At 47.0% G+C, this 24,607-nt stretch overlaps 1 protein-coding gene across 3 annotated transcripts; it reads left to right on the top strand.

Moving 5' to 3' along the window:
- Positions 1-1,573: 1,573 nt before the first annotated feature.
- On the top strand, positions 1,574-24,422 carry BID (BH3 interacting domain death agonist). Of its 3 annotated transcripts, none has more exons than XM_074871728.1 (7): positions 1,574-1,708; positions 14,867-14,980; positions 16,596-16,664; positions 18,624-18,822; positions 20,132-20,277; positions 21,882-22,085; positions 23,430-24,422. In XM_074871728.1, the coding sequence occupies exons 3-7, from the start codon at positions 16,656-16,658 to the stop codon at positions 23,436-23,438; spliced, it is 567 nt and encodes a 188-aa protein (XP_074727829.1). In that variant the 5' UTR covers positions 1,574-1,708; positions 14,867-14,980; positions 16,596-16,655; the 3' UTR covers positions 23,439-24,422. The 3 variants fall into 3 exon arrangements, with proteins under 3 accessions (XP_074727829.1, XP_074727828.1, XP_074727830.1); XM_074871727.1 differs by having other exon boundaries at positions 1,608-1,712; XM_074871729.1 differs by lacking the exon at positions 14,867-14,980 and having other exon boundaries at positions 1,612-1,712.
- Positions 24,423-24,607: the final 185 nt, after the last annotated feature.

The raw sequence follows: 24,607 nt of genomic DNA, 5'->3' as shown, positions 1-24,607 counted from the left end.
GGGGGAAGTCATGCCTAACACAAAGAGCAAAGAGCAGGTGAAGAACCTGCTATTCTGGCTTCCCTCATGTTTAACAGTTTTTGAAAAGTCCTCGCCATGAGTGCTGTGACAGGTGCCTGCATTAGCAATTGCATTTTAAGGCCTGCCTATAGAATGCAAGCCTAATCCTATAAGGATGCTACCTGGCCACACATCTCTCCAGGAAAAGCATTCTTGGAGGTGATTCCCTTTAAGAATTCAAGCAGGGCCCGAGTGCATCTTCAGTGACTGAGCTGTTACCAGAGAAAAGGATCCTAGAGGTGGTAATGGGTGAGAGCAACAGTGATGGCACGTGGCTGCTCAACTGCATCACAGCTGGCGTCATCCAGAGAGCCAGAGGGAGGGAGGGGGCCTCCTGCTTCATTTTAGAGATATTACTTGAGGGAAGCGATGAAGAGTTGCCTCAGCCTGCATCCTCTTGCACAGCACTAAAGGAAAGGAAAAAACCCTGTCCGAGCCAAGCTCTGGAAAAAGCACCATTTTCCCTTGGCATCTTTGCAACAGTGTAAATGCCTGTGGACAGCAAGGAGTGGATAAATGAGTATTTCCAAACTTGCTCAGTATGTGGTGCTTTTCTGAATGTCTCAGACACAGGAATCATGTGGTTTCCTGTAAACAAAAGATCACATCTCTTTTTTTTATTATTAAAATTTTCTATACAAATATATAAACTATATTACTCAGATATCAAGACCAAAAAATGCAGATTTCTCAACAGAAATATAGACACTTTGGGCAGAAGGAAGAGAAAGTACGTGTTTTGCCTACTTGGGGCTAGCACTGCTGACTTTCCAAGCCCAAGTTGAACAGCTTGAAAAAAAAAAAGAAACTCCTCTTCGGTTCCTTGGAATTTACAAAAGCTGGCAGATACTTACACATCCCTTTTTTCCCCTACTGTAATTCCCAGCATGAAGCCACCTGATGCGCTAGCCAACACAATGACTCAAACCTTTATCAGAATTGTGTGTATTTTGCGGAATCCCGGGAACTTTAAGAAGCGCTCTATGATCAGCCCGTTCCTGTCTAAACACCCTTCGCATGCTCTGTGTAGCAAAACAAAGGCTGAGAGCGGTTCCGTGACTCGGCACGTTAGGAAGTAGAAAGAGCATGACAGGAAACCTGTATTAAATACAACTATGTTAAATTTATTTGGCGGGAATGTAAGTGGGCCATGAAGAGATGTCGGCCAAGAGGCACGAGGTTGGAGCCCACCTGAGCTCCCGAACAATGCTGCCGGCAGCGGGGGCCAAAGGCCCGGGACTGTTTTGCCCCCAGGCCGATCTCCCTCCGGCGGGAGCTCGGGGAGACCCCCGGCACCGGCCGCGGGGCGGGGTCGGTTTCACAGCCCCCCGGCTGGCTCTGAGGCAGCGCCGGGCGAGCAGCCGCCGCCGCCCTTGCCCTGCACCTGGCGCGCCGCTCCGCCATGGTCGGGCGGGCCGCGGGCGCGCAGCCCCACCCCGCGCGGGCCGCCCGTCAGCCCGCGCGCCCACGGGCCGCTGCCCCGCGCCGGCCGCAGGCCCCCTCGTGCCGCGCTTTCCCGCCCGCCCCGCCGGTGGCGCGGGGCGGGGCCTGCCGGTGCTCAAATACCGGCAGGAGAAGGAAGCGGGGAGGTGCCGCGCCGCACGGCCCGCCGCGACGAGCCGCGCCGCCCAGGCCCGCTCCCGACCGAGTGAGTGAGTATCGCCCGCCCGGTGGCGAGAACGGCCCGGCCCGCGCTGCCCCTCGGCGGGGACGCGGCGCTCCGGGAAGGGCGAAGGGAGGGACCCCGGCGCTGCGAGCGCCACTGCCAGCCCGCCCGGGCTTGGTTGGGGGAGGACAGGGCGGGAAGCCGGCGGAGGGAGCATCGTGGCGGTCTGGGCCCACCCTGGTGCCCCCCGAGACGCGGGGAGCTGGGCGGGGGCCGGGCCTGCCGCGGCGGTCCGGGCCCGCTGGCTCTCTCCGGGGCGGCGGGGCAGGCGGAGCCCCGGGGCCTGCCTTACCGGTCGCTTCTCTTAGCCCGCCAGTCTGCTCGCCGAAGTGAGCGGTCAGTGACCCTGACGAGGGCTGCGCGGGCGTTCTGCTTTCTCTTATCGATGCTGGAAACTCTTCTGCTCCCCTGCACTTCCCCCGTTTCTTTTTGCCCGCTGAATCCGACCTTGCTCCTCAGCGGTTCGGTTCTTGGGTTGGTTTTTTTTTTTTTTTCTTTTACTGTGTTTCCTGTTCTCCCAATAGCTCTGTCTCGGTGGTTGCTCCGTGTGCTCCGTTGTGGCTGTCCCGCTCTTCCATCCACGCCGCTCCCGCCTGGGTTGTGATTGAGTCTCCGATCTGCTCTTTACTCCGGCCCGTCTTCTGCTTTCCCCTGCTGTAACCAAGCCGCTCTCTGCCCCCTTTTTTCTGTTCGTGTTGCAAACCGTCTTCTTGTCTGCTTAGGTGGTATCTCGTACGCCATAAAAAGCTCTCTTTTCCCTTCTCCTACTCGGTAAAGTCCAACATCTCGGTCTCTGGTGAGAGTTTTCAGCCGAGGGAGATTTGCTGGGCAGGGGGAGAGTAAGGAGTTAATCCTGTAGCAGCAACTCCGGAGGGACCCATGCTTGCCTCAGCTTTTCAGCAACAGGGATGTGGGAGTGGCAGCTACAGCAAGAAAGCAAGGCAAGAAAGGATTTAAAATAATAGCGCCATAATGTGTAGGAAAACCTGGCGATTGATACAGATGAGTCAATTCAGCGTGTGCTTCTCTCCGGTCCCCTTACCTTCCACAGAGCTGTAGGTGTCTGTGGCCACCTTGGCCGCCTCTTTTGTTTCCTGTGAGCAGCACTCACGTTCCTGTGACCCAAGGACAACGTTCAATTCAGGGCGTCTGTCCGAAGGCTGGAGCAGGAGGCTGGGCAGTGCGGCAAGTGAAGAGGGACCGAGGGAGCAGGCCCTGCTCCTTAGAAAGGTGTTTCTTTAATGCGTTGTGGTCAGGTGGCGGTCTCTGTGCCTTGGAGCTGCAGTGGCTCTGAAACTGGTGGGTTTGGTAGGGGTTCTTGTCTTCTTTTAAAGCACAATATTTTGTAGCTTTAACTAAAAAAATAAGGTACAGGGCCTCAGAGTTGTTTAAATCACTGAAGTCTTAGTCCAGAAAGTCCATGTTTATTCAGGAGAAGTTGGCAGCTCTTCATCTTTCTTGGGGTATCTGGGCCAAAATCTTGTTGTAGGATACTTGTTTTGTTATGTTTTCAAATTGGTTAAAATGTTAGTGGAGGAAGGAGCAAGGTGGTTCCCCAACAGGAAATTATTGTTAAGGTTATTTGGTTTTTTTGGTAAAGGACTTTTGCAAAAAGTCCACTTGTGGGGAAGACTGACTGGTGTTCTGTTGTAACTTTTTGTCACTAATCAGACTGAAACTCTGTTTTCCCCTGACTGGTGGAAGTATAACATCTTAAAAGGTATTAAAAGGAAGGGGGTTTTTTTGTGCATTTTTTTTTTACTCTCCTTGGCAACTTCCTTAGATAATGAGTTTAATGCTGTTCAGGGTCTTCTTTAGGGTAGAGCTTTGCCCGCCTACTCCTCGTGATCTCTCTGCCACTGGTGTTACACGAAAACGCGGGGGGAATGTGTTGTATAAAAAGAAGCATTCTAGCCTGTTGTTATTCACTTGAATTTCTGCAACCTATCTCTTCCCATTTTCCTGTCTTCTTTTCTAGGTCTCTTGTCTGTCATTACAACTAAATGACTGTCAGGGTTTAGGGACCAGCTGAGGCAAAAAACTTCTGTTGTTTACATGCAGAGTGTAACATCTGATTGTAAGTCTTCTGGATAGGCTGTCCTGTACTAAGAAAGGTTGGTGTGAAAATTCTTATTTGGCTGCTCCGTTTTGGCTTACACTCCTTGTTTGCATTTGGTGATGTCTGCTGAATTTAGGAAGAAAAAAAAAAGGCTGATTTTTGGTTAGGTGGTTTTGTTGAGTTTCCACCCTCCCAATTTCTTAAAACTGGATCAGGGCAGCTGGTGCTAGCACAGCTGAGACCACGAGGACAGCTCGGTTTCTCACTACTTACTGTCAGTAGAACCATGTCTACGCTCCACCAGTGCTGCTTGTGCAAACCTGGAGCTCTTGGTGTGCCTGTACCCCACACCAGGCCGCTACACCTTTGGATAATGTGAGGGCCTTGTAAAGGTGCTCAGTGTGGCTTTTTATTTCTCTTGGCTCCCGAAACAGTAGGAGCTGTGATACATAATTAGGGAAGGCTTGTGTGTGTATTCACTGAGTGCTCTCACCTGGGGTCAGTCATGCCATCTTGTTTCTGTGTATTGTTTTTCCTGTGTAACAGGATGACAGGAGTCATCCACACTCAGCAGGAGTCTGAGGAGCTGACAGATCAAACGGATAGTTTTTTCTGTATTAGAGTGAAAATGTTTAGTCTGGAAGCAGGCAGGCACATAAATCTAGCAACTGCCACCTTTGGAGACCTTCGAGGGATGTCCTGGTGCTTAGAAGTTAGCTTCCCTTAATGGCCCATCGAATGGGGAGGTAGGGACATAATAACTATTAACAGGTTTATATGCTTGGTACAAAGACTGGTGTAACTGTGGAGGAGTAGCTCCGAGGTGTTGGCTCCTTGATAAAGCAGCTCCTGTGGGGGTCAGGGAATCAGCCTGGGCTACGGTTTTCTCTGCTGAAGGGACTTGAGTGCAGATGAGCAGGTTTCATTTCCACCAGTTAGCATTTCCTCAATTAGTAAGAGAGCAGAATTTACCAGCAAATCTGGTATTTCTTTGCAAAGCACCTTCCTCTGGTTTTCTCTTAGCATGGTGTGGTTTTTTGTCTATGTCAGATTCCAAAGTTTTTGCGGCTGGAATTATCTTAATATCTGTGTACTGTGCAAAGCCAAGTACATGCAAATATTTCTAATTAGGGAGTTGAACTCATGGCTTGGCCAAAGGTGTGAAACTCCTACTTGAAGTCTGACCCCCTGTTAGTTTTGGATGGCTTACTTTGGGGTTGGAGGGTGTTGCAGGGGGCTGAGTTCAGCTTTAAATAAGACTCATTAGTAATGATTATAGAATGTGTATAGTTGGTCCCTTCCCCAGAGATTTTACAAGTCTGATTTTTTTTTTTCTTTGACCCAGACCAGAGAAGGAGGATAGGGAAAGGAGGGGTAAAATGTAAAAAGAGATGTTATGAGTCACACAGTGTCCAATCTCATTCTTTAGGTTTGAAAGCAATCTGTGAAGCTTCTATGATTGCCTTGATTTGTACCAGATGTCTGTAGTTTACCATGTCCTGACATCCTGCTGTTACCTCAACTATATTGGGAAGTGAACAGGACTTTGTAGCTGCCAGTGGTGTGTGTAAGACACCTCCTTATACCTGGATGAGAAGGCATGCATTGCTTCCTGCAGGATTTTTGAAGCAGTTGCTCAAGTGTAGAGCATAGTGCTGTGTTGATGTCTCTTTTGCACCTTTCTTTGCAACAGCTGCTCTAAGAATCCTTCAGTCCTAACCCCATGGCTTAAAGCATTGTTAGCACTGCCTTGGGCACCTAGTAGCTTCTGTTCTTGATCCAGTCTGCTGGCTTTCCTATCTCTGCACCGACATGGCACTGCACAGTGGTGACAGAGTGATTCCTGGCCATGGTGGCCTTGGTTGACTGTCCTTGCTGGTGAACACAAGGGAAGGGCTGTACACCTCGATGCATCCTTAGAATGCTGCTGTTTCTCACAAGAGATGACAGTGTCACTGTGGCTTTAAACTCCTCCTACCCCAGGATTTTGCTCACCACTTTCCTTTAAAATCTGAGTTTCATTCAGCTTCACTGAAGGTATGAGATGGGGAACCGGACTGTGTGTGCAATGATTGCACACATGGATGTTGAATTTTTGTTTAAATGTCTGTGAACCTGTTGTGTTTCCTGATAAAACGCTGCAACCTTTGGTCAGTTCCTAGTATGCTCTTGCTGCAGTTTATGGTGAATGGGCAATGCCCAGGTCTCTCTGAGATATTGGACTATTTCTTTCATCTTCGTAAAGGAGAAAATATGTTCCTTGGCCAGTGTAACTCCTGGTAGTTTGTAATTGTTGTTACACCTTTAGATTAACAGCCATGCAAAACAAAAGCACTTGGGTCAGCTAGTTGCTTTATTTTGGTTTTATATTCACTTTCTGGGATTCAACGTTAATCTGTGTTTCCTCCTAAGCTAAAACCGAAAGTGAAATGGCTTGCATTATTTCATGCATAGTCATGTGTTGTCTAGTAAAATTGACACTTTTTCACTGTGCTTTTAGACCTACAGCTGGAGAGCCTGGAGCAGTGTTGAGTGGAAGATAGATGCAGCGTACTGGGGCATCTTGCATAGGTTTGCCTCTGCAGTAGGAAACATGTGTTCCTGAACTCAACTGTTCTGCAGTTCTTCAGCAGCAGATTCCAAACGGCTCCTGCTGTGTTTGTTTGAAGGAGAGTGTTTTCTTAGCTGTGTATAGTTGTGTTAAAGGTCTTTAAAAGAGGTGATGCTTTCCTTTATGCTTACAGTGTTTGAGGCACTGCTGTCAAAAGGCTTTGATTGGGGCTGTGAATGCTGGGTTGAGATATCATCACTTTTGGCTGCCTGGTTTGAGGTTCTTGAGGATGTCTGGGCTCTTGTCTTAAGGGATTCCTTCAAAATTATTTTGATTTTTCACTGCTTTCATCAGTTTAATTATTGTGTTGGGAGTAGGAGGTTGCAATGCAACGCGATGAGAGAGAATTCTCCTAAGGGCCAGTGTGTTAGTGTAATCAAAGGGCCAGTGTCAGGCTTTCTTTCTGGGGATGGTCTCTTTGGTTGTCTGTACTGGTATATGGTTGTTTCATAAAAGTAAACATAAGAGATATTTATAGCTATGGTACACTTGATGCTTAGGAGGAAGGAAGCCCATTTAAAATTCACTTTTATGTTTTGGAGAAGCTGTCAAATATTGAGACAGGGTTCTGTATGTTTTCAGAGCAGATAAGCATGCAGCTGTGAAGATTTGTCTTTGTACCCCTTCTTCCATAAATGCTTTAAGTCTCTTCATAATGAACGTTTCGAGTCCGATAAGGTGAACAGGCTTCACTAAAATCATTGAGGTGTACCAGCTGTAAAAATCCTCTTGAAAGTAAATTGTCCTGTGTGCTGAGCTGTTGCTTAGTAGCTCCATGAGTGTCATCCTGGCTGTTGCATCAGCATACTTGTTTTAACTAAGCAGGGAGCTTTGATCAGGTTTTCTTATTGTTCCTTGGGCATGTATTCTCAAATGACCCATGTTGATCCAGTATTTAAACTTTAACATTGTGAGCATCTTCATAGCTTCTGTTTTTTTCAGAAAGCAGTGTAGGTATTCCTGGTACTTAGGAGTCTAGAAGAGGAATTCTTGCCTAGTCAGATGGCCTGAAGGTAACCAAAAGCAGAGAGAGTGCTACTGTTAGTGGCCACCTGTTTCCATACAGCCATCTTCTTGATTATTTTTTTTTTGATCAGTTTCCTACTTTGCTTACCAAACTTGCCAGTCAGGCAAAGAAAAGACATATTTACATTCCTCTTTACTGTTGGTATCAGGTGTGAAATGCATTTAAATTGTAATATGAAATGGCATTCCTGGTTTTCTGACTGCTGGATGATCTGTGCTTATGCTGACATGTAACAGTTGTAAAGTGATAAAACTAAAATAAGGAGGATATTCCTTGTCCTCTAGGTGGCATGACAGTATCCAGTCCCACTTTCTGAGGTCTTTTGGTTAGCAGTTCTTGTCAGACCCTGTCCAAGTAGCACCTGCATCTGTCAGAGGCACTATTGCCAAGTGATAAGAGAGTCTGTCCTCCCTGCTTCAGGGCCTGAGCACTTTGTTGCTGCTCAACTGTAAAGGCATGTCAGAGTGCACGTGTGCAGTGCTGATGCCCTGGCAGGGGCATCTTCTAAATCTGGAAGCAAATCTTGCATTTCTCTGCCTTGACACTGTCACATATCACCAGTGATGGCTGGAGTTTGTTTCAGTCCACTTAGCAACATTACTGAGGAGTTCCCTCCTCTGTCCTTCCTTTGTAATGTCAAAAGACTGGAACTGTGATGCCTCAGTCTTTCATGTTTTCCAATCACTTTGAAGAGGCAAACAGTAAGAATAGCTTGAATATGGCCTGTGACATTATTGCAGGGTTTTGTTACAGCTGCTGGGCTGATATAGTTGGACTTGTGAACACAAAGCTAACCCTGTAAAGACCAGCAGTCTTGTGAGGGTGATAGTGCCTTTTCATTGGGGTTTGCCCCGCTTCCTCCTGACAGGTCCTTAGGAAAGTATTTTCTTAATGTTTGAGGAGGTTATGAAAATGCAGGGCAGGCTTACCTGACTGGAATTACTTTGCTCGACATCAGAGCGGAAGAAGTACGCTCAGTCCCAGATCCAAAAAACCACCTGCACTGTGGCAGCCAAGATCCAAATCTCACCTCTTTCTTTTAGGTGTGGCCATGCCCAAAATATGGAGATGTGCAAATTCCATTTGGGTCCAGCTCTAGTTAGCTGAATCCAAATCCCAGCTCCAAGCTTTGGGGCAGTTTGAGCTGCAGTCAGTTTCTGCTGACTCGGTTTCAGCCCAGCTGTATCTGTAGGCTGGCTTCTGAAGAATACTGAACAATGTCATTTTGCTGCCTCCATCACTGATCTGGTATAGAAATGGTGGTAATCAAAAGTTTCTGCCTACTTTTTTTTTTTTAAAGAGAATTAGTAATATGGTAGTGTTCCTGCTTACTCATTGATGTGCTGCATCGGGGCTGGGCAACAGAGCATTTTGAGCCAGATGAAAATAAAGGTTGATGAGGAAGTTGGGTGTTTTTCTGCCTAAGAAGTCAAAGTACTGCCCTGATAACAAGATTGCTGCAATTCATGTCATGAAGAATAATGTGAAACAGCAGCAGACCTCAGGGAGCTGAAATAAATCTCCAACAAAAAGGCTGATTGAAACCTTTTTAGAATTGCCTTTAATAAAGTTTTTCTTTCAGAAAGGAAAATAAAGCTTCATTAAACAAACTGTAATGTATTTCTAAGTCAAAATGCACATCTGAGAGTACTTAGCGTCTAGGCTGAGATGTTCACTATGTACTAAGGCAGCATAAAGAAGCAAAGGTAAAAATGCCCCAGCTATGGAGATAGTTGGACAAGCATCCGTTGGTGTTGGGTCTTTGTGTTCCATTTAGAGTTTCAGTGCCACTGAATACTGGAAGATAAATATACACTGAAACTGTTAGGGGCAGGAACTACTGAGCATGTTTCAATGGTTTTTTTCATCAAAGGTGTTATGAACAAACTGCTTTTCTTTTTTCGTTGCTGGAGGGATTGGTAGTGGCAATCTGATGCTGAAAGGAAGAGAAACAAAAGCTGACAGCCTCAAGTAATCAGTCCTGCTTGAGAGTAGCAGGGAGGGGTGGATTTAAGCAGCCTCGTGGTTCCTGACAGGCAGCATGTCTTTCTGAAGAGTCTAGCAAAGAAATCACAAGTCACTGGGGCATGGGGTCTGTCCTGTGCTGGGCCAGAGACCTGTTGGCATCTCAAAGTATTCTGCTCATGGCTTGTCAGTTTTGCCACTTCTGAAATAAAGGTATTGATGTTGTATCCTTCCTTGGAGGCAGATGCACGGAAAATGCCCATCCCGTAGTTTGGAAGCTGTGTTCCCTATGGAGGGGAAAGACCTGAGAGACTCTAAGCCAATAGCTTTGGTATTAGCCAGATAGTACCAAACCATCACTTTGGTTTCACAGAATATGTATGTGCATCCATAGATGCATGAAGGGGCTTGTTCAGCCCATCCTTCACCTGGCTAGCCATCTGCAATGTCTCTGTTCCCCCACCACGCTGCTTTTCTTTCCAAAGCCTAGAATCAAGTTCTACTTTAGGGCAGGACGGTGGGTCTCAGATGAGCCAAATCTTGGGGCCTTCTAAGCCCTGTTACAGGCTGGCATGTCCTTTGCAGGCTGAATAGTGATGGGGACAGGTTTTCTGTGGTTAAGATACCATCCTATTTATTAATCTCAGTACTCTTTTGCAGATCAACAAGCTATCTTCCCTTTTGCTGCTGGTTTCTCTCTTGCCTTGCAAAGTCTGAAGTGCATGTGAAGCTGCTGTGGGAGTAGTCAGACTTCTTCCAAAGCTAGAGAAATATGAGGGAAAGCTCGGGTAGCTGGGCTGTTTAGTTTCTGTTGGGTTTATGGGCTAGAAATAGAGCGTGGCGGGGTGATAGGGATTCCTTTGGGAACTTGGGGCTGTATGATCTGGGACTTGCTTACACTGTCATGACTTGAAGTTACAACAGTCTGGCACAGCTTAGAATATCCTCAAATAAAGAACTTCATAAGTATGTGGTGATGTTTCTCTTCCTCACTTTCCAGTAATGGCTGGTTATGTAAAGCAGTTATGCCTGTGGCAAGTTTTCAGGAAGACAGTGAAATTGAGTGGTTATGACTTGGTATGTGGATTTAAAATGTCAGATCATATCAAGTGCCTCAGTTTCCCTACCTCTAAAATGATGCCTTGTTCTGCAAAGAGCTCTCCAGCTCAACAGTGAAGTGTTTGCCTACTAGATGGGTAAGAGCCACCAGGTCCAGGAAGGGACAAATAGGCACCGTTTCATGTCTTCCAATAATGAGGTCATCCTGACTGCCAAAAATAAAGTTCTTATCTTTCAGCTGCCAGGCAGAGAAAGCAGTGAACAGGTTGGAAGGTTTTTTTCCTCTCAATGACTGATGCTTTATTGCAGTTTCTGCTTTGAAGACTTTAATTCCTCCTAACTCAAACATGAGACATAAAGATAAGTATCTTGACAACTCACACAACAGGTCCACTGACTGATAGTGTCTGTCCAGGTGTGTGTATGGGATGTGTCTTGGAATCCAGACAAGTTGTTAAAGGAGTCAGTCCTACAGGAATGTGGATTTGCTGCTGGAAAGAGTATGTTTTCATAACCAGACAGTGTCTGATACAGCTGAGAGTAGTAACTCACGGGTTGAGCTGTGAGGAGAGGTGAAGCATCTGAGGGGAAGTGATGGTAAACAGAAGCATTTTTTGTGGTGTGGATTCTTTTCTGAGCTGTCTCGAAGATGTAATGAAAGTGTGAAGGGATGGAAGCCGATTTTGTAGGGTGGCTTAGCGCTGTTGCTGTAGGGGTTCTGGGACCTACTTCTGTTTATGGCAGCCTTGAGAGCTATTGAGAGTTCGCCCTAACAGGCAACTATATGCTGCTGGCTGATTCTTGCTGCTATGTGGGAAGCTGGTGGTGGCATGCTTGCAGTTCCTGGGAGATACAGCAGAACCCTCCACTGGTTTTAGAACAGGTGAAACCTTGCATGCTTTGCAGCTCTACTGTTTCCATGTGTAGCTCCCCACCTGGGAAGATAAAATGTGTGCTTGCAGTGTTTGCTCTTGAAAAACATAGTATGTAGCACTGGTATGACAGGGAGGACCTAGTTTGGTCTTTCTCTAGCACAACAATGTCCAGTGCTCCCTCTTTGCCCAAGATGGCATGGCAGCACCAGCAAGGACTGGGAGGAGTACTATACAACGGACAAGGATTTTTCTTTGGCTTGCTCCTCCCAGAACTGCAAGAGGCAGTTCAGTGGTGTGGGAGGAGGTGCAAGTGTGGAAGAGAGCCATGGACTGCAAATTGTCTTGCAGTCCTGCCTCTCTCTTTTCTGGCCATGCCTGCTGTTGCCTTTAGTGTTGCCACCCCTCACTAGTGGGCTGCAGCTGGGAACAGCTGCCCTGGTGAGTTCCTTGTAAGGTTTAAAGGCTAATGCAACTTGGGGATGAGAGGGAGAAACAATCTGAGGGACCTGTGTTGCTGGAGGATAGTATGTACCCTCCCTCAGGATGTACTCAGCCCCATCTAAAGAGTCGTGATTGCCTTGGGGGAAGCCTTGGAGACTTGCTTTGGGGAAAGCATCCACAGAATTCTCTTGTGAAAACTGGCATGTGTGTGGGTGGAATGAGGTCTGTCATTCTGCATTGACAGGCGGCTGGTGGATGTGCTCCTCTGACTGTGATTATGTTGACTTAACATATGTCTCTCCACAGTTCTGCATCCCAACACAATGTTGAGATGGAATGGACATGCCCCACGGTGACTCTTTAGAGCTGATTTAAGGGTCCTAAACTTGTGTTTAAAATACCCCCTTCATTTTTTTTTTTTGAAGGAAGATGGAAAGAACTGATTGAAAAAAATGGTTATAGTCTTACCTGTTGAACACTTCAAGGCATCTAGTGGTTTCGCAGAGGCAGCTGTTAATACATGAAGCTTGCTTGTCGGAGTGAATTGAAAGTGTGAAAAGGAATAATGTATTAAAATTAATTGGTATTTCAATTAAAAAAATCATACTCCATGGAATTCATTCCAAGACTTTCAGCAGCCCTAAAGCAGCCGTAGCAAATGATCTAGTTTGAATCTGAATGCAGATGGTGTTTGTAGCCTTTATCTCCATCTTTTCTCACTCTCCAACTAGAGGTTCTTTTCACCCAATATAAGGTAACTTTTCCATCTACCAGAAAAGGCCTTAATCTGAATCTAAAACTACCAGGATTCCAAAGTCTTTAATCATTAAAAACTCCAGGTGGCATGATTACATTTGGCTGTTTGGGGTTTGCTCTTTAGGAGTCCAATTTTTTTGAGATTCCATTAAGGAATTTGACTACTTAGGAGGAACTTTGTGAGTATCCAAGCCCTTTGTATTGATTGAAAGTAATTATCTAGAACTTGAGGTTTCTGGAATTACTGGTTAACTAAAAAAAAAAGAAATAATTGGCACTGTATTGTAGTAGTAGGGAGCCATTTTGTGGTGTGAGAGAAATGCTTTTTTCCTGTTCTCGGGTGTGTTTTTGACCACCCAAGCAGAACTTTATTAGCTGAGGACTGGAACCCCTCAGGGCCTTTCACTGCCTGGGTGGTGATTCTTTGATTCAGGGAATTTAGTTCATGAAATTATCATCTTCAAGCCTCCTTGTCTTAGTTTTTTACCATATAAGTACTTTGGAGTGTGGTGGGTTTTTTCATTGTTCGTTTTTGTCTTATCTCTGTTCATGTGCAGGAGTGGACAGACTTGCAATTTGCAACTATGATGGGTGATTTTTATGTCTCTATTTCTGTGGACCTGCCCTGAGGAGTGTTTAACTTTACATAGAGCTGAGATGGTCCCCTGAGGGGAAGGGAAGAACCCCCATGTATTGCAGATCTCTTCTCCCTGCACACCCATTAACATCTCTGGGTGTAGCAGGTATCCTGACAGGGCAGAGGCTGCACAGCCTCTTTCTGTCTGCATTGGGGCTCTTGTCCAGGTGTTCTACCTGGGCAGGGCACCCAGGGAAGACCTTTCTGCCATAACCAGCATATAAGCCTCTCTTTGAAAAGCATAAGTGCTTTCAAAATGCAGTATTTGGGTCTGTAGAGCTATAGCCAGGCACCTTTCATGCACATTTCCAAGAACTGATGTGAGGAACGTGCACAGGCAGACAGTCTCAAGCTCCTGTTACAGCTTCTAGTCACCACAGTAGGCTGGTGTGGATAATGCACTTGCAGAGCCTTGTGCCAAGCTGCTGTGCCCTGGCTTTCTGGGCCTGGCTGGGTGGACATGCCCAGAACAGATCTGGATCTTTTCGTCTGACTTTGGGAACGGAGCAAAGTGCCTCTTTTTCTTCCCAAACTGGAGTGGTCTGTGCCTCTTATTTTAAAGTAGGGAGTGGGGAAAGGACAATAGTACATTTCTTTTTGGTTGCCTCTTTCATGAGTGTTTGGACTGAACCAAATGAGTTCCCTGGCAGTGTGAAATAATGTGACAAAAAGATGTAGGGGATCTGGATTTTAAAGCCACCTTCTGAGCTTTCCTTGGAAAGATGTGGCAGGTGGCAACCCCCCCGAGGAAGTGTCTTGACTTATATTTCTATTCCATCCTCTTGCTGTAAGAAAGATTATGTTGGTCCCTCTGAAGGCTGATGTTTTATTTAGTCTGGTTATTGCCACCTGACTGTGTTCAACTTGCTGTCCAGAAATTTACTGGAATTCTTATCAGTGAGAAAAAGTAGGTCATCCTAGCACAGTTTGGCTAGGTTTGGGTGGAAGAGGTTTTGCTGTAGAGTTTTTGTGAGTGAGAAATTTCTTTGCTACTCAGCTAGTTTCACCAGCACATCTGGCCACTTGTGTGCAACTTGCAGCTGTAGAGGCTTGTGTTGCATCACGCTTCCGCCAGAACTGCGGGAGGACATCTGCCCCTCTGCGCGTGTAGTGTGGTGTGAACAGGGGATGGCACAACTTCTTGTACCTTGGAAGATGGGGAGATTTGTTCAGCCTGGCTATTGCCAGCCCAAATTAGCCAGCATGGGTTAATCTGACCAGCTGTAGAGCTGAGGTCCCACATGAAGCTTTTGGCACAGGCTAGAGCTGGGTGGGGATGGCAATACTGGTAGAGCCCAAGAAGGTTGCTGTGATGAATGTGGGTTTCAAGGCAAAGGGGGGATGTGGACAGCAGAAGCTCAATACTACTTCAGCCTTCCTGTGGTCTAAGCCATGATGGTTCAGGGAGTGGTGTTTAACTTGGCAGGAGTTGGTATCAGAGGATATGCACTATTTACTAGTTGTAACATGAACACTGGGTTTGGGCTGAATTACTTTGAATTGAAAATAAATGTTATATGTAAAAACAAAGTATGTGCAGGTTGAGGCTTTGCCTAGCCTACAGAAATGTTGCTGATGTGGACAACTCATGAGGATTTGGCACAAAGCCAAGGTCCTGCCACAGACTTAATGCTAAATTGCCACTTTTGTCTTAATCTCTGGGATTGTGTCAAATTCTCCAACCTGAATTAACGTCTGTCTCTCCTCCAGCAAAGTCAAGCCCAGGAAAAGGGTCACCCTGACCTGTTCCAGAGCCCTCTCAGGTCCCAGAGAAGAGGACAGAGGACTGCACTCTCCCCAGCCAGCACACTCTTTAGGGTAGAGGTGGGTGGAAGCAATAGGGATTTGAATGGAACAGACACAAATGCAAAGCAGCAAAGGCTAAGCTTGTGTTTTAGGAAGCTATTAGTCTGATGTAACAATGAAATGAAAAAAAGAACTCATGGTTAAGAGGTTGCCTGTAGGCTATTGTGTGTTAGATGTATTTGAGATTGGGTTTTGGTCTTGGGGACTCCTAAGAGCCTTTGAAAATCTGGGAAATTCATGGTCTCTTAAAATTATTACTGTGGTTTCTTTCAGAGTTTTGAATTAATTTCTACTTTCACTTCCTCCCTCTTTTCCACCAGCACACTTAATTATTGTAACAACCCCTCACAACTGTGTTTTAAATGGAATAGGATCATTCATCTACTAGCCCAGGTCTTTGATAGTTAGCAGGCCATGTGTTTGGACTCCTTGGTGCTTTCACCCCATTTTTGGGCAGACAGTACCTGTGTAACAGCCAGGTTATTGCCCTGGATGAAGAAGGCCTGTTGGGAAGGTAGAGACCACTTTCAACCAGGCCCTGCTCATCAAAGAGTTGAAGCCAGCTTGCACCAGAGACCTCTGTGTGCAGCTGTGGGACTGTTGCAGGATTCCTATCCTCCCCACATGGCATTTGCTAGGTAGTCTTGTGTTACTGATGCTTGCTGTGCTGCTCTTGCACCTTTCATGCTCTGGGACTTCTTGTACCAGATGTGACTACTTGGACTGCTGGTCTGACCCACCCATCAGCTATGCCTGACTGGATGAGGAGGGAGCACTGGGCTTTTACCAGCTCCCCTTTCTCAGTGGGTGAGGGAGGCCACCCTCTGCACCATGCTCTCTGCCCTCCCTGCATGCCTCTTCCCTTGGGCGCTGCCCAGCCACGAGACAGACTGAGAGTTGTCAGCCCTGAGCATGCACCATGGGGGCAGAGGAGCTCGTGACCTGGGTCCTGTTTTCTCCTTTCTTCCTAGTAGTAGGCCTCCCTGAAGGCTTAGAGTTGTGCTCATGTAACTAGAAGCCTTTGATGGTACATGGTTCAACTTTCCCTATCCCTAGGTATTTGTTGGGAAAGTACTGAAATAAGCCTAAGTATACACATGTATCTCTGTGTGGGGGGTGGGGGAGTCGCACTTGAAGTCCTGCACATGTGTAGGAATGTCAGCTGGCTGTTTCACTTTAGAATATACTGCTGTGCCCATAGACCCAAGTAGTTCACCTGCTCTCAGTAGGTACTCAGGAACTCCTCTGTGATAACACTGCTTTCAGTTCCAGCCTCTGGCACTATGAAGGGTTATCCCTCCCTTCCCCAGCACCACCTCTTGGCTGTAAAGCCCCATTTGTAGGTTATGTCACTCCACTGTCTTCTACACATCTGTGGCAGGAAGGAGTTCCGTGCCCCTCCTTCAGGCGAAGGGCCCTTTTTGCTGGGACAGTTGTGGTTTTCTCAGCCTTTTTTTATGACTGCCAGTGTGTGATGGGCAGCCCTCTCCAGAAATATGGATATGCATCACTAGAAAGGTTGGGGGTTTGTTTTTTTTTTGAGGCATGGCCAGACCCAAGAGCACTGCTGCAAGATGTGGGTTTATGGGAATTTTTTTTCCTTCTAACCCTTTTCTTTCTTACTCTTTTGCAGGGCAAGGACTTCTGGTCTGAAGCAGAGGGTGACAAGAGCTGCTCTGTCTCAGAATCCATCATGGAACAGGTTAGATTCAAACGTGACTGAAGTCAGTGGTTCACAGTGACCAGTGCTTTTCTTGTGCACTTGTTCCAAGATACCTTGAAGGAGATAAGGCTTAACAAGTGCTGTCTCTTGTCCTTCTCGTCTTCCCCAGAATTGCTGCAGGGGCCCTCACACTGCTCTGAATACAGACGAGTGGGTGGAATCATTTAGTTTGCAAGCTGCTTCCTTGTTACCTTGCAGTGTGACATTCCCCCTTTTAAACCTCAGACTGGATATGTAGCTACAAGAGACTACAATGTTTACTGATAAAGCTACAAACTACTAAAACTAATAAATTAATAGACACACCGCTGTGATCAATTTATTGTAGTTTTGTACAATATTAAACATAATTATGAAGCTCCAATTTATCACACTTAAATCTTATTAACTACATTGAACTGCTATTGAAATGTCTATTGTCCTCCCCACCCCACCTAGTGTTAGGGTACAATTAGAACCCTCTTTGCCCTCCAGCAAGCCTTTTGAACCTAAACCTAATGACTAGTCTAGTGGGTTGTTCAAGGGGATTGCCACTGGTGCCCAGTGAGCTTGGGTCACCAGGTGAGCTTCACTCCTGTCTGTAAACATCCATGCTCAGATCGTGGAAGATGGGCCTTCTGTTGATCTTTGACTCATCCTATACCTTATTCTTCATTTGTTTCCATTTCTGGACTCTCCTTTTTATTGTCTTTGTTCCTCCTTTTCTCTGCCCAGTCTCCTATGAAGTAAACAACCTGTCTTTAATTACTACTTATATGTTTGTCCCACTTTTGCTACTGTTGCCTAGGCAATATGGTCCTGTATGATATTACTGATATGGATATGTAGATATAGGTGGCCTTGCAAGGTTCCACGCACCAAAAGGTGCCTGAAACTCTCTTTCAATTATCAAGTTCATCCTGGTTGCACACTGATTACCCTAAGCAGTTGGCAAGACAAACCATTATACTTTAGCCTTGATTTTTCTCCCTAGTTACAATTAAGCCTAAGCATTTTCTTATCTTACAGGCAGACGGTCTGCATACTAAAGATATTCTTACTTTATTCTTACTATACAACATCCTGCTCTCTCAGCTGCTTAACTAAAATTATTGGACAGTCTCCTGGCTTTCTTCAGAGGCCTTAGTTGGTTATGAGGCCCCACGTTCCAGTGTCTGAGTGACCTCCTCAGCCTAACTAATTTGGGCACTCCATGCCACCTCGCTTGAAGGCGGCAGGGTGTGTGGCTGTGGAGGCAGCACGTGCCTGTTTACTGGGGGTGAATGTGCCGGTGTAGATGATACTAGACACCAATGATCTGCCATCTCACTGTCACTATTCTTGTGAGAAACTGCTTGGCTCTTTGCAGGGACCTGAACAGGTTTATTATGGAGCTAGTTGAGATCTCTTTGAGGGAGAAAAAATGTGAACCTTGGGGTTTTTTGCAGGCTTATGCTATCTGTTATCTCTGTTTCTCACCTTGTTACTGCTATGCTCTGATTACATTTAAATGGGGAGCTGCTGGCCTTGTTATGCATAGGAAGTAGAATGCTCAATTGCCAAATACAGGGGTAAAAACCTCCTGAACGCAGATGTCTGGACAGGGGGAAGTGGGTGGGTGGTTTGTGCTGAGTACACATCTGTTTCAAGAGAAGCTCTGATCAGGGTTTCTGTCATTGCTACGGCTGGAAATGGGAGGAGAAGGTGAGCTGACTCTTCCACCACTGATTTGTAAGAACAGAGCTATATATCATTCACCATCAGACAGTTCTGTGTGGGTACACATCGAGGAGTTAGTGTGCATTTGCTGAAGTCTTGTGGACTCCCTGGCTAATGCTATTCAGGATGTACAGAAGAGGCTAGAGATGTGTTCAGGGTTGGAAAACAGCGTATGGGTAGACCTTTTGAGTGGAACTTTTCCAAGGCATGGGTTTAAGAGTGATTTTTCTTATGTTTAAGGTCAACGGATCTGTCCGCATGGAGTGTGCGCTGCTGTACACCTTCCTGGAGGTGTCCTCTGACTGTAAGTTCAAAGAGGAACTGCATTCCCTACAAAGCCAGGGGATTGTGCCTTTGAAAGGCAGCTACTGCTATGATGACGAGGTGGAACTTCAGACTGATGGCAATCGGAGCGGCCACTTGCAGAATGGTGAGCTAGGTGAGTGCTCTTTTCTCCATCCTACCTGCCTCTCTAAAGGTGGTGGTTTTTCTTTCCCCTTTTCCCATCTTTGCTGCTGGTCTGTTCCAGAGGAGTAACGTTTTCTCCATCGAGAAACTTCTCAATGTGGCTTGTTGGTGGTGGTGTTGGGATTTTAACACTTGGGATAAGACAGATAGTGCTTAGCACTGTTACCTTCCCATGGATTTCTAGAGCACCTGTCACCCTGGGGTTTTGTCTGCAGCACATCAGACAAGGGCCACAAAGCTGGTACTAATGATTGCTGTCCTCGAGGAGTGTGATATTAAGCAGTTGTTAGGCCTCACACTACTCCTCAGGCAGTATCAGTACTTGGGCTAGGATTTTGGTACAACTCTTGTTCTGGTACTGGGTGAATCCCTTTCTGCTCTACCAGTGTGGTAGAAACTGTTCCTCAAGTAGTTTCTAGTACTGTTTCTGCTTCACTAGCCATATGCAGGATGGCTGTTGCCCCTTGTCGAGGATGTGTCAGCTGGCATGTTGACCTCAACCTAATCAGGGTGGGGTGTAATAGCTGCAGTAAATAGCCCTCCCTCATACAAATCTGCATAGGTCTCATGCCCCAAGTGACAATGGGAAGCTTTGCCAAAAGGAGGTTGGACAAGGGATAACGGTTTTAAACTAAAGGAGGGTAGTTCAGACTAGATATAAGGAAAAAATTTTTTGAGGGTGGTGAAACACTGGAAGAGGTTGCCAAGAGAGGTGCTAGATGCCCCATCCCAAGAAACATTCAAGGTCAGGTTCAGTGGTGCTCTGAGCAACCTGACCTAGCTGAAGATGTCCCTGCTCATTGCAGGGGGGTTGGACTAGGTGACCTTTAAAGGTCCCTTCCAACCCAAACCATTCTATGATTCTATGAGATGCTGTATTTTAGATGGTGTGTAAGAGATGGGTCCTGACAGTAATCACCTGAAAAAATCATGCACACTCTATCTCACTTCCCCTCTCTAGGCAGGGTGTTGGCTGTAGCTGTCCTGTACAAATTTTGGTTGGAGATGTTCTAACCTCCCCTGCAGTGTTTTTTGGGGCAGGGTGAGGCTGCACTTTAAACTACAGATAAAAAAAACCTGTTTGCATGCAGTCTCTGGTAAATGAGTTGAGCGCACACAAGGGAGTTGTAGTGAGTGTAGCTGTCATGAATGCTTGATGATTTGGGGATGGGAAGGAGGTTGTGAATGGAGATGGGCAAAATGCTATGGGGTCAGCTTACCTGCACCGAACCGAGTCTGACTGCAGCCTGTGAACTAAATCCTGCTGTGTGTGTTGGCAGTGTTTGACCCTGAGGTAAATGAAGAAGTTGTCCGGATCATTGCTGCTCAGCTTGCTGAGATTGGAGACCAGTTTGATAAAGAAATCAAAGCAAGAGTAGTAAATGATCTAGTGCAGCACTTTCTGAATGAGAATCTGTCTGGAGAGGTGAGTGAAAAGCAACCTGACTAGCAGTTCCTCTTTTAAATGTTGTGCATCCTTCCGGCTGTGACTTTGAAGCAGCAATCTTGCAACTTCTATATCTTTGCTAGTTTGCTGATTTAATTATTGCCATCTTAAAATTCAGCCCAAACACCTCTGAAGATTTGTTAGAGGTGATGCTGTATCCTGTGGCAGCTGTTGCCATGCAAATTGTGGTTCCTTGGGCTCATCTCCTTTCTGCAGATAATGAAACTGAGACTGACTTTGAGAGGCATTTTGTCCTCGTTTTTTGGCCCAATGGCTTATCTTTGAAAATCATCTGTCTGGTTAAGGCTTAGTATTTGTCCTTAAGATCTCTGGACTTTGCTGAGTCCTGTATGTCTGCTGCTCGTCAAGTGGGTAAAACTTGAGAAGTGTTAGTGCCAGAAGCTTGACCTGTCCTTGTTACTGAACGCTGAAGAGACAGCAAGTTAGTGAGACCCTTTTCTAGTGCCATAACTGTTTAGCTTATAGTCTGTCAGTATTGGGGGTAGCAGTGGGTTTTGGCCTGGATGGGCCACCTGCTGAGAAGGCTTTGTTAGGTGGCATCTTCACCTCTCTGATGCAGTCACTCTCCCACCAATAGATGTGATGTAGTCCCTGGCCCAGCATCTAACGTGCCTCACTGCTCTGCAAGGGGAGTAGAGTTTGAGGTCCCTTGCGTTAGACATTCCCTTTTTGGCATCTTCAAGATAACTGTGACTTCCTGGCTTGTTTGGCCTTCTCTGCCTGTGATGAAGTTTCCTATGCTCTAAAAGCTAATGCTGTCTTAGAATTGAGGGTCCACCTTCTTGCTGAAAAAGATTTAATGACTTCAAACAGTCTTTCTTGGTTTTTTTGTGGTATGGGGGTTTTCTGCTAGGGTTTGTCACCTGCACAGACTGTTTCCAGCAGAGTCTGACCATTCCCCACTCCTGCAGTCTTACTTTCCACCCAGTTAAGTTTCAGGCCTTCAGACTTATTGCCTAACACTTAGGTTTTGTCTCAGCCTTACAGAAGACCAAACCTCTGACCAGGTGGACCTTGCCTTTTCACATTAGTAGTGTAGCTTAGTGGGTGCATATGCACATTGTCCCTGTTGGGAAACTGATCTTGGGAGCAGTGTTTATTCCATGCTTGGACACCTTCTCGAGCTCCTCCCTATGTGAAGACTTTTCTATGAAACTCACTTTGCCTTCTTGCTAGTCCCTGCCTAAACTTGTACCCCTGATTGTTACTGTGTTTAAGGTGGGTTGGCCTTTCCTGGGAGCCCCAGGATTCCTGTGCCATTTCAGGACTTGGCAAGCTTGATGCAAACCCTGGAGAGGAGGGGGGCTGCTGCACTCTGAGTGTGGAGGGTGCTGTCTAAATTTTCCAGTGCTGTGTGTGTTGTCTCCCTTTTTGTCTTGGGTTAGCAGCTGAGCCTGGAGATAGTGTAACAGGCAGACTACTATGCCTGGGAGGAAGGGGAGTGGCATCCTGTGGGGTGTTAGAACAAGCACAGCAGTTACCAGCACACTCCTGGCAGACTGTGCTGAGACCCCTTTCTCCCACAGCTGTTGTGCTGAGATCCCTTTCTTCCTTCCATACAGGAGATAACCCAGCACATGTCAGCAGCAGTGGAAGGGCTTGCACGAGCCATCCCCTCAGACATGGAACAGGAGAAGGCCATGTTGGTGCTAGCAATGGTCTTAACTAAAAAAATTGCCAATACAATGCCCTCCCTTCTACAGCGTGTCTTCAGCACCACTGTGAACTACATCAGCCAGCAGCTCCACAACTACATTGTCAGAATGGTGAGTGCTGTCAAACAGTTCTCTGCAAGTCATGGCCAGCCTCTTGGCTGGCCTGGGTTATTCCCAGAGGGGTGGCCTAGCTCTGAGCTGCCCATGGGCTGCTGGTTTCCCTGGAGTGCTCTGGAGGTTTGGCCAGAAGGGAATGCCAGTCCCTGCAGAGCTCTGAAGGTTTGTGTGCTGAGGGAGGGAGGCTTGAGGAGGACATGTCACAGCTTCTGCTTGCCCCATTCTCACAGCAGACAGTGAAGAGTGTGTTTATTCTGTGGGGCAGAGTAAGAGATGTGGTTGCTCCTCTTCTTCCTGCAGTCTCTTCAGGGAGCTGTGCCAATAAGACTTGGGTTAATCATGCCCTTGGGGAAGGAAAGCCTGACCTGAGCTCTGGTAGCTGGATTTCCCAAATGTCTTGTGCCTGCGGTCTCTGCTCTTGTCTTCCTGGGCTCCCCAGAGCTTGGCAGAAACTGAAAGGGGAAAGGAATTGCCCTTGAGAAACAGCACCAGCAGAGGAACAATGAAAAATGGTCATATGGGAAATGGCAGCTCCGTTCTTGTTCTCTGGAGCTGCAGAGTCTAAACAGCTAGCAGTCAAGCCAGAGTAGAGGTTAGGGCATTTGGCCCCAGCTTCAGTACCTAACCTGTCAGGGGAGGGGGGTTGGATGGATGGACACACCCCACACACACACCCCACCCCACCCCCCCTTAAGAATGAGATTTGAGAGGTCAGGGCTGTGATCCTGCCACCCTGTGGAACAGCGGTGACTGTTGTGGGGTGCTGCAGGTCTGGGGTGTCCTCCTGCACTGCAGCATTGACAGCAACCCACAGAGGGGCCCAGCGCACCCTGTGTCACGAGAGTAGGCAGCTACCTCACCCAGCACCCCCGTTCTCTGCCTGGCAGCAAGGCACAGTGTCACTGTGAGGGGTCACTAGCTCAAGGGTGCAGAGTTGTCACAGAAACCGGGCGCTAGTGTAAGAGACAGGCCCTCGTGCTGCCTTACTGCTGGGTGGGGCACTGCCCGGAGGTCTGACCGCACTGGGCAGGCAATGGGCTGCTGGGCTGTGGGTCGTCCACCCACCCCAGTGTAGGGGTGTTAGGAGCGGGGATAGAGCTGGGCACCGGGGGCCCTTCCACCCTGTTCCCCTGGGACTTGTGGTACCAGCTGTGTCCCTGCCATTAGCACAGAATGGGGGGGCTGAGGGGTGATGGTGGTTTGTGGCGCTGGGGGCAGGCAGGGGCAGCTGCTGCTCCCCCTACCCAGGCTCCCTCCAGGTGGGCAGGCAGGGATGGGGCTTGCTGCGGGGGGACGGCTCTGCTGCTGTTAATGCTGGTTCTGTTTCTCTCCCTCTAGCTGCGTTAGCGAGCGCTCCAGCCTGCTGTGTGGAGGAGGATTTCCAAAGACTTTTTACTTTTCTTGATGTATGCAAATCATTTTCTGCTCTTGACTTCTGAGATGCAGCTGTGAAAGGGAAGACAGAGCTTCATAGATAGGCTTTTGTAGACTAGCACAGCAATGATGGTAGTGTGAGCTGCATGCCAGCTTTGCCAGTACCTGTAAGGAGTAGTGCTTACCCTCTCTCATTTTACAATAGTGTTTTTTGGGGGTTTTGTTCTTTTTTTTAATGTTAGCAGTAGCAGACTTTGTGCAGGCCCTGGCTTGTACCTTGAGGAAATGCTGTGGACACAGAGCCTTCCCTCTCAGTATTTTTTTTTTTTCTAATCAGCTGTAGCATTTTGCTTTAGTTAATTCTCTTCCCAGCCCTGCTCTTGGTGCTGCAGCTGAGCCATGCTGAGTGTTGATTGTTCCCAGGAAGGCCTCAGGCTGTAGAATGGTGGCTAATCAGCACAGGTCACCAAGTGGAGGGGCAGGGAAAATCGGGTCTAGCTTAGAGGGTAGCTGGCAGCAAGAGGGAACAACCCTAAAGGAGGTAGGGATGTTTGGCCAGGGAAGGCTGAAGTAAAGATGCTTCAGTATCAGTCGCCACTGAAAAATAAAACTGAAGGAAAAACTGTAAAGAAAAGGGCAGGGCTTAGATACAGGGCAAATTCCTTCAGGGCACGCAACCTGGATATGCTTGAGGAAAACTGTTTAGAATATCTTTAGAATATCTTGCTATAAAGAGAAAGAAGGTATGGGAAGAATACCTGGCATCTCTTACGAGTGTACTGCAAGTTACTTCTCAGGTTCAACAAACTTGGACTCAGGTTGTTTGATACGTACCTGTAATCATACACAGGGTGGCAAAGGCTTCACCTGTGATCCAGCTGCCTCAGAAGTTTTAAAATGATGTAAGTATTCTGTGGGGTTTTTTAACTTAAATAAAATTGTCAGTTCTCATGGCAATACAGCTCTTAAGAATTTAAATTTCCACCTGGATTTTTTGTTTTGGTGTTGTCAGTTTTTTGTGCAAGTAATCATGGCATTCCTCTAATTTACTGCTGCTTATGATGCAGCTGGCAGCAATAGAGAGACTCTGGTCCTGGCCTTGGGCCTTGCCTGAGTAAAACCACCAATTTTTTTTCTTTTGG

The sequence above is a fragment of the Strix uralensis genome, chromosome 5 (genome assembly GCF_047716275.1).
Source record: "Strix uralensis isolate ZFMK-TIS-50842 chromosome 5, bStrUra1, whole genome shotgun sequence".
NCBI lineage: Eukaryota > Metazoa > Chordata > Aves > Strigiformes > Strigidae > Strix > Strix uralensis.
Note: the sequence above shows the minus strand (reverse complement) of the source record. Positions and strands in the feature narration are given on the sequence as shown.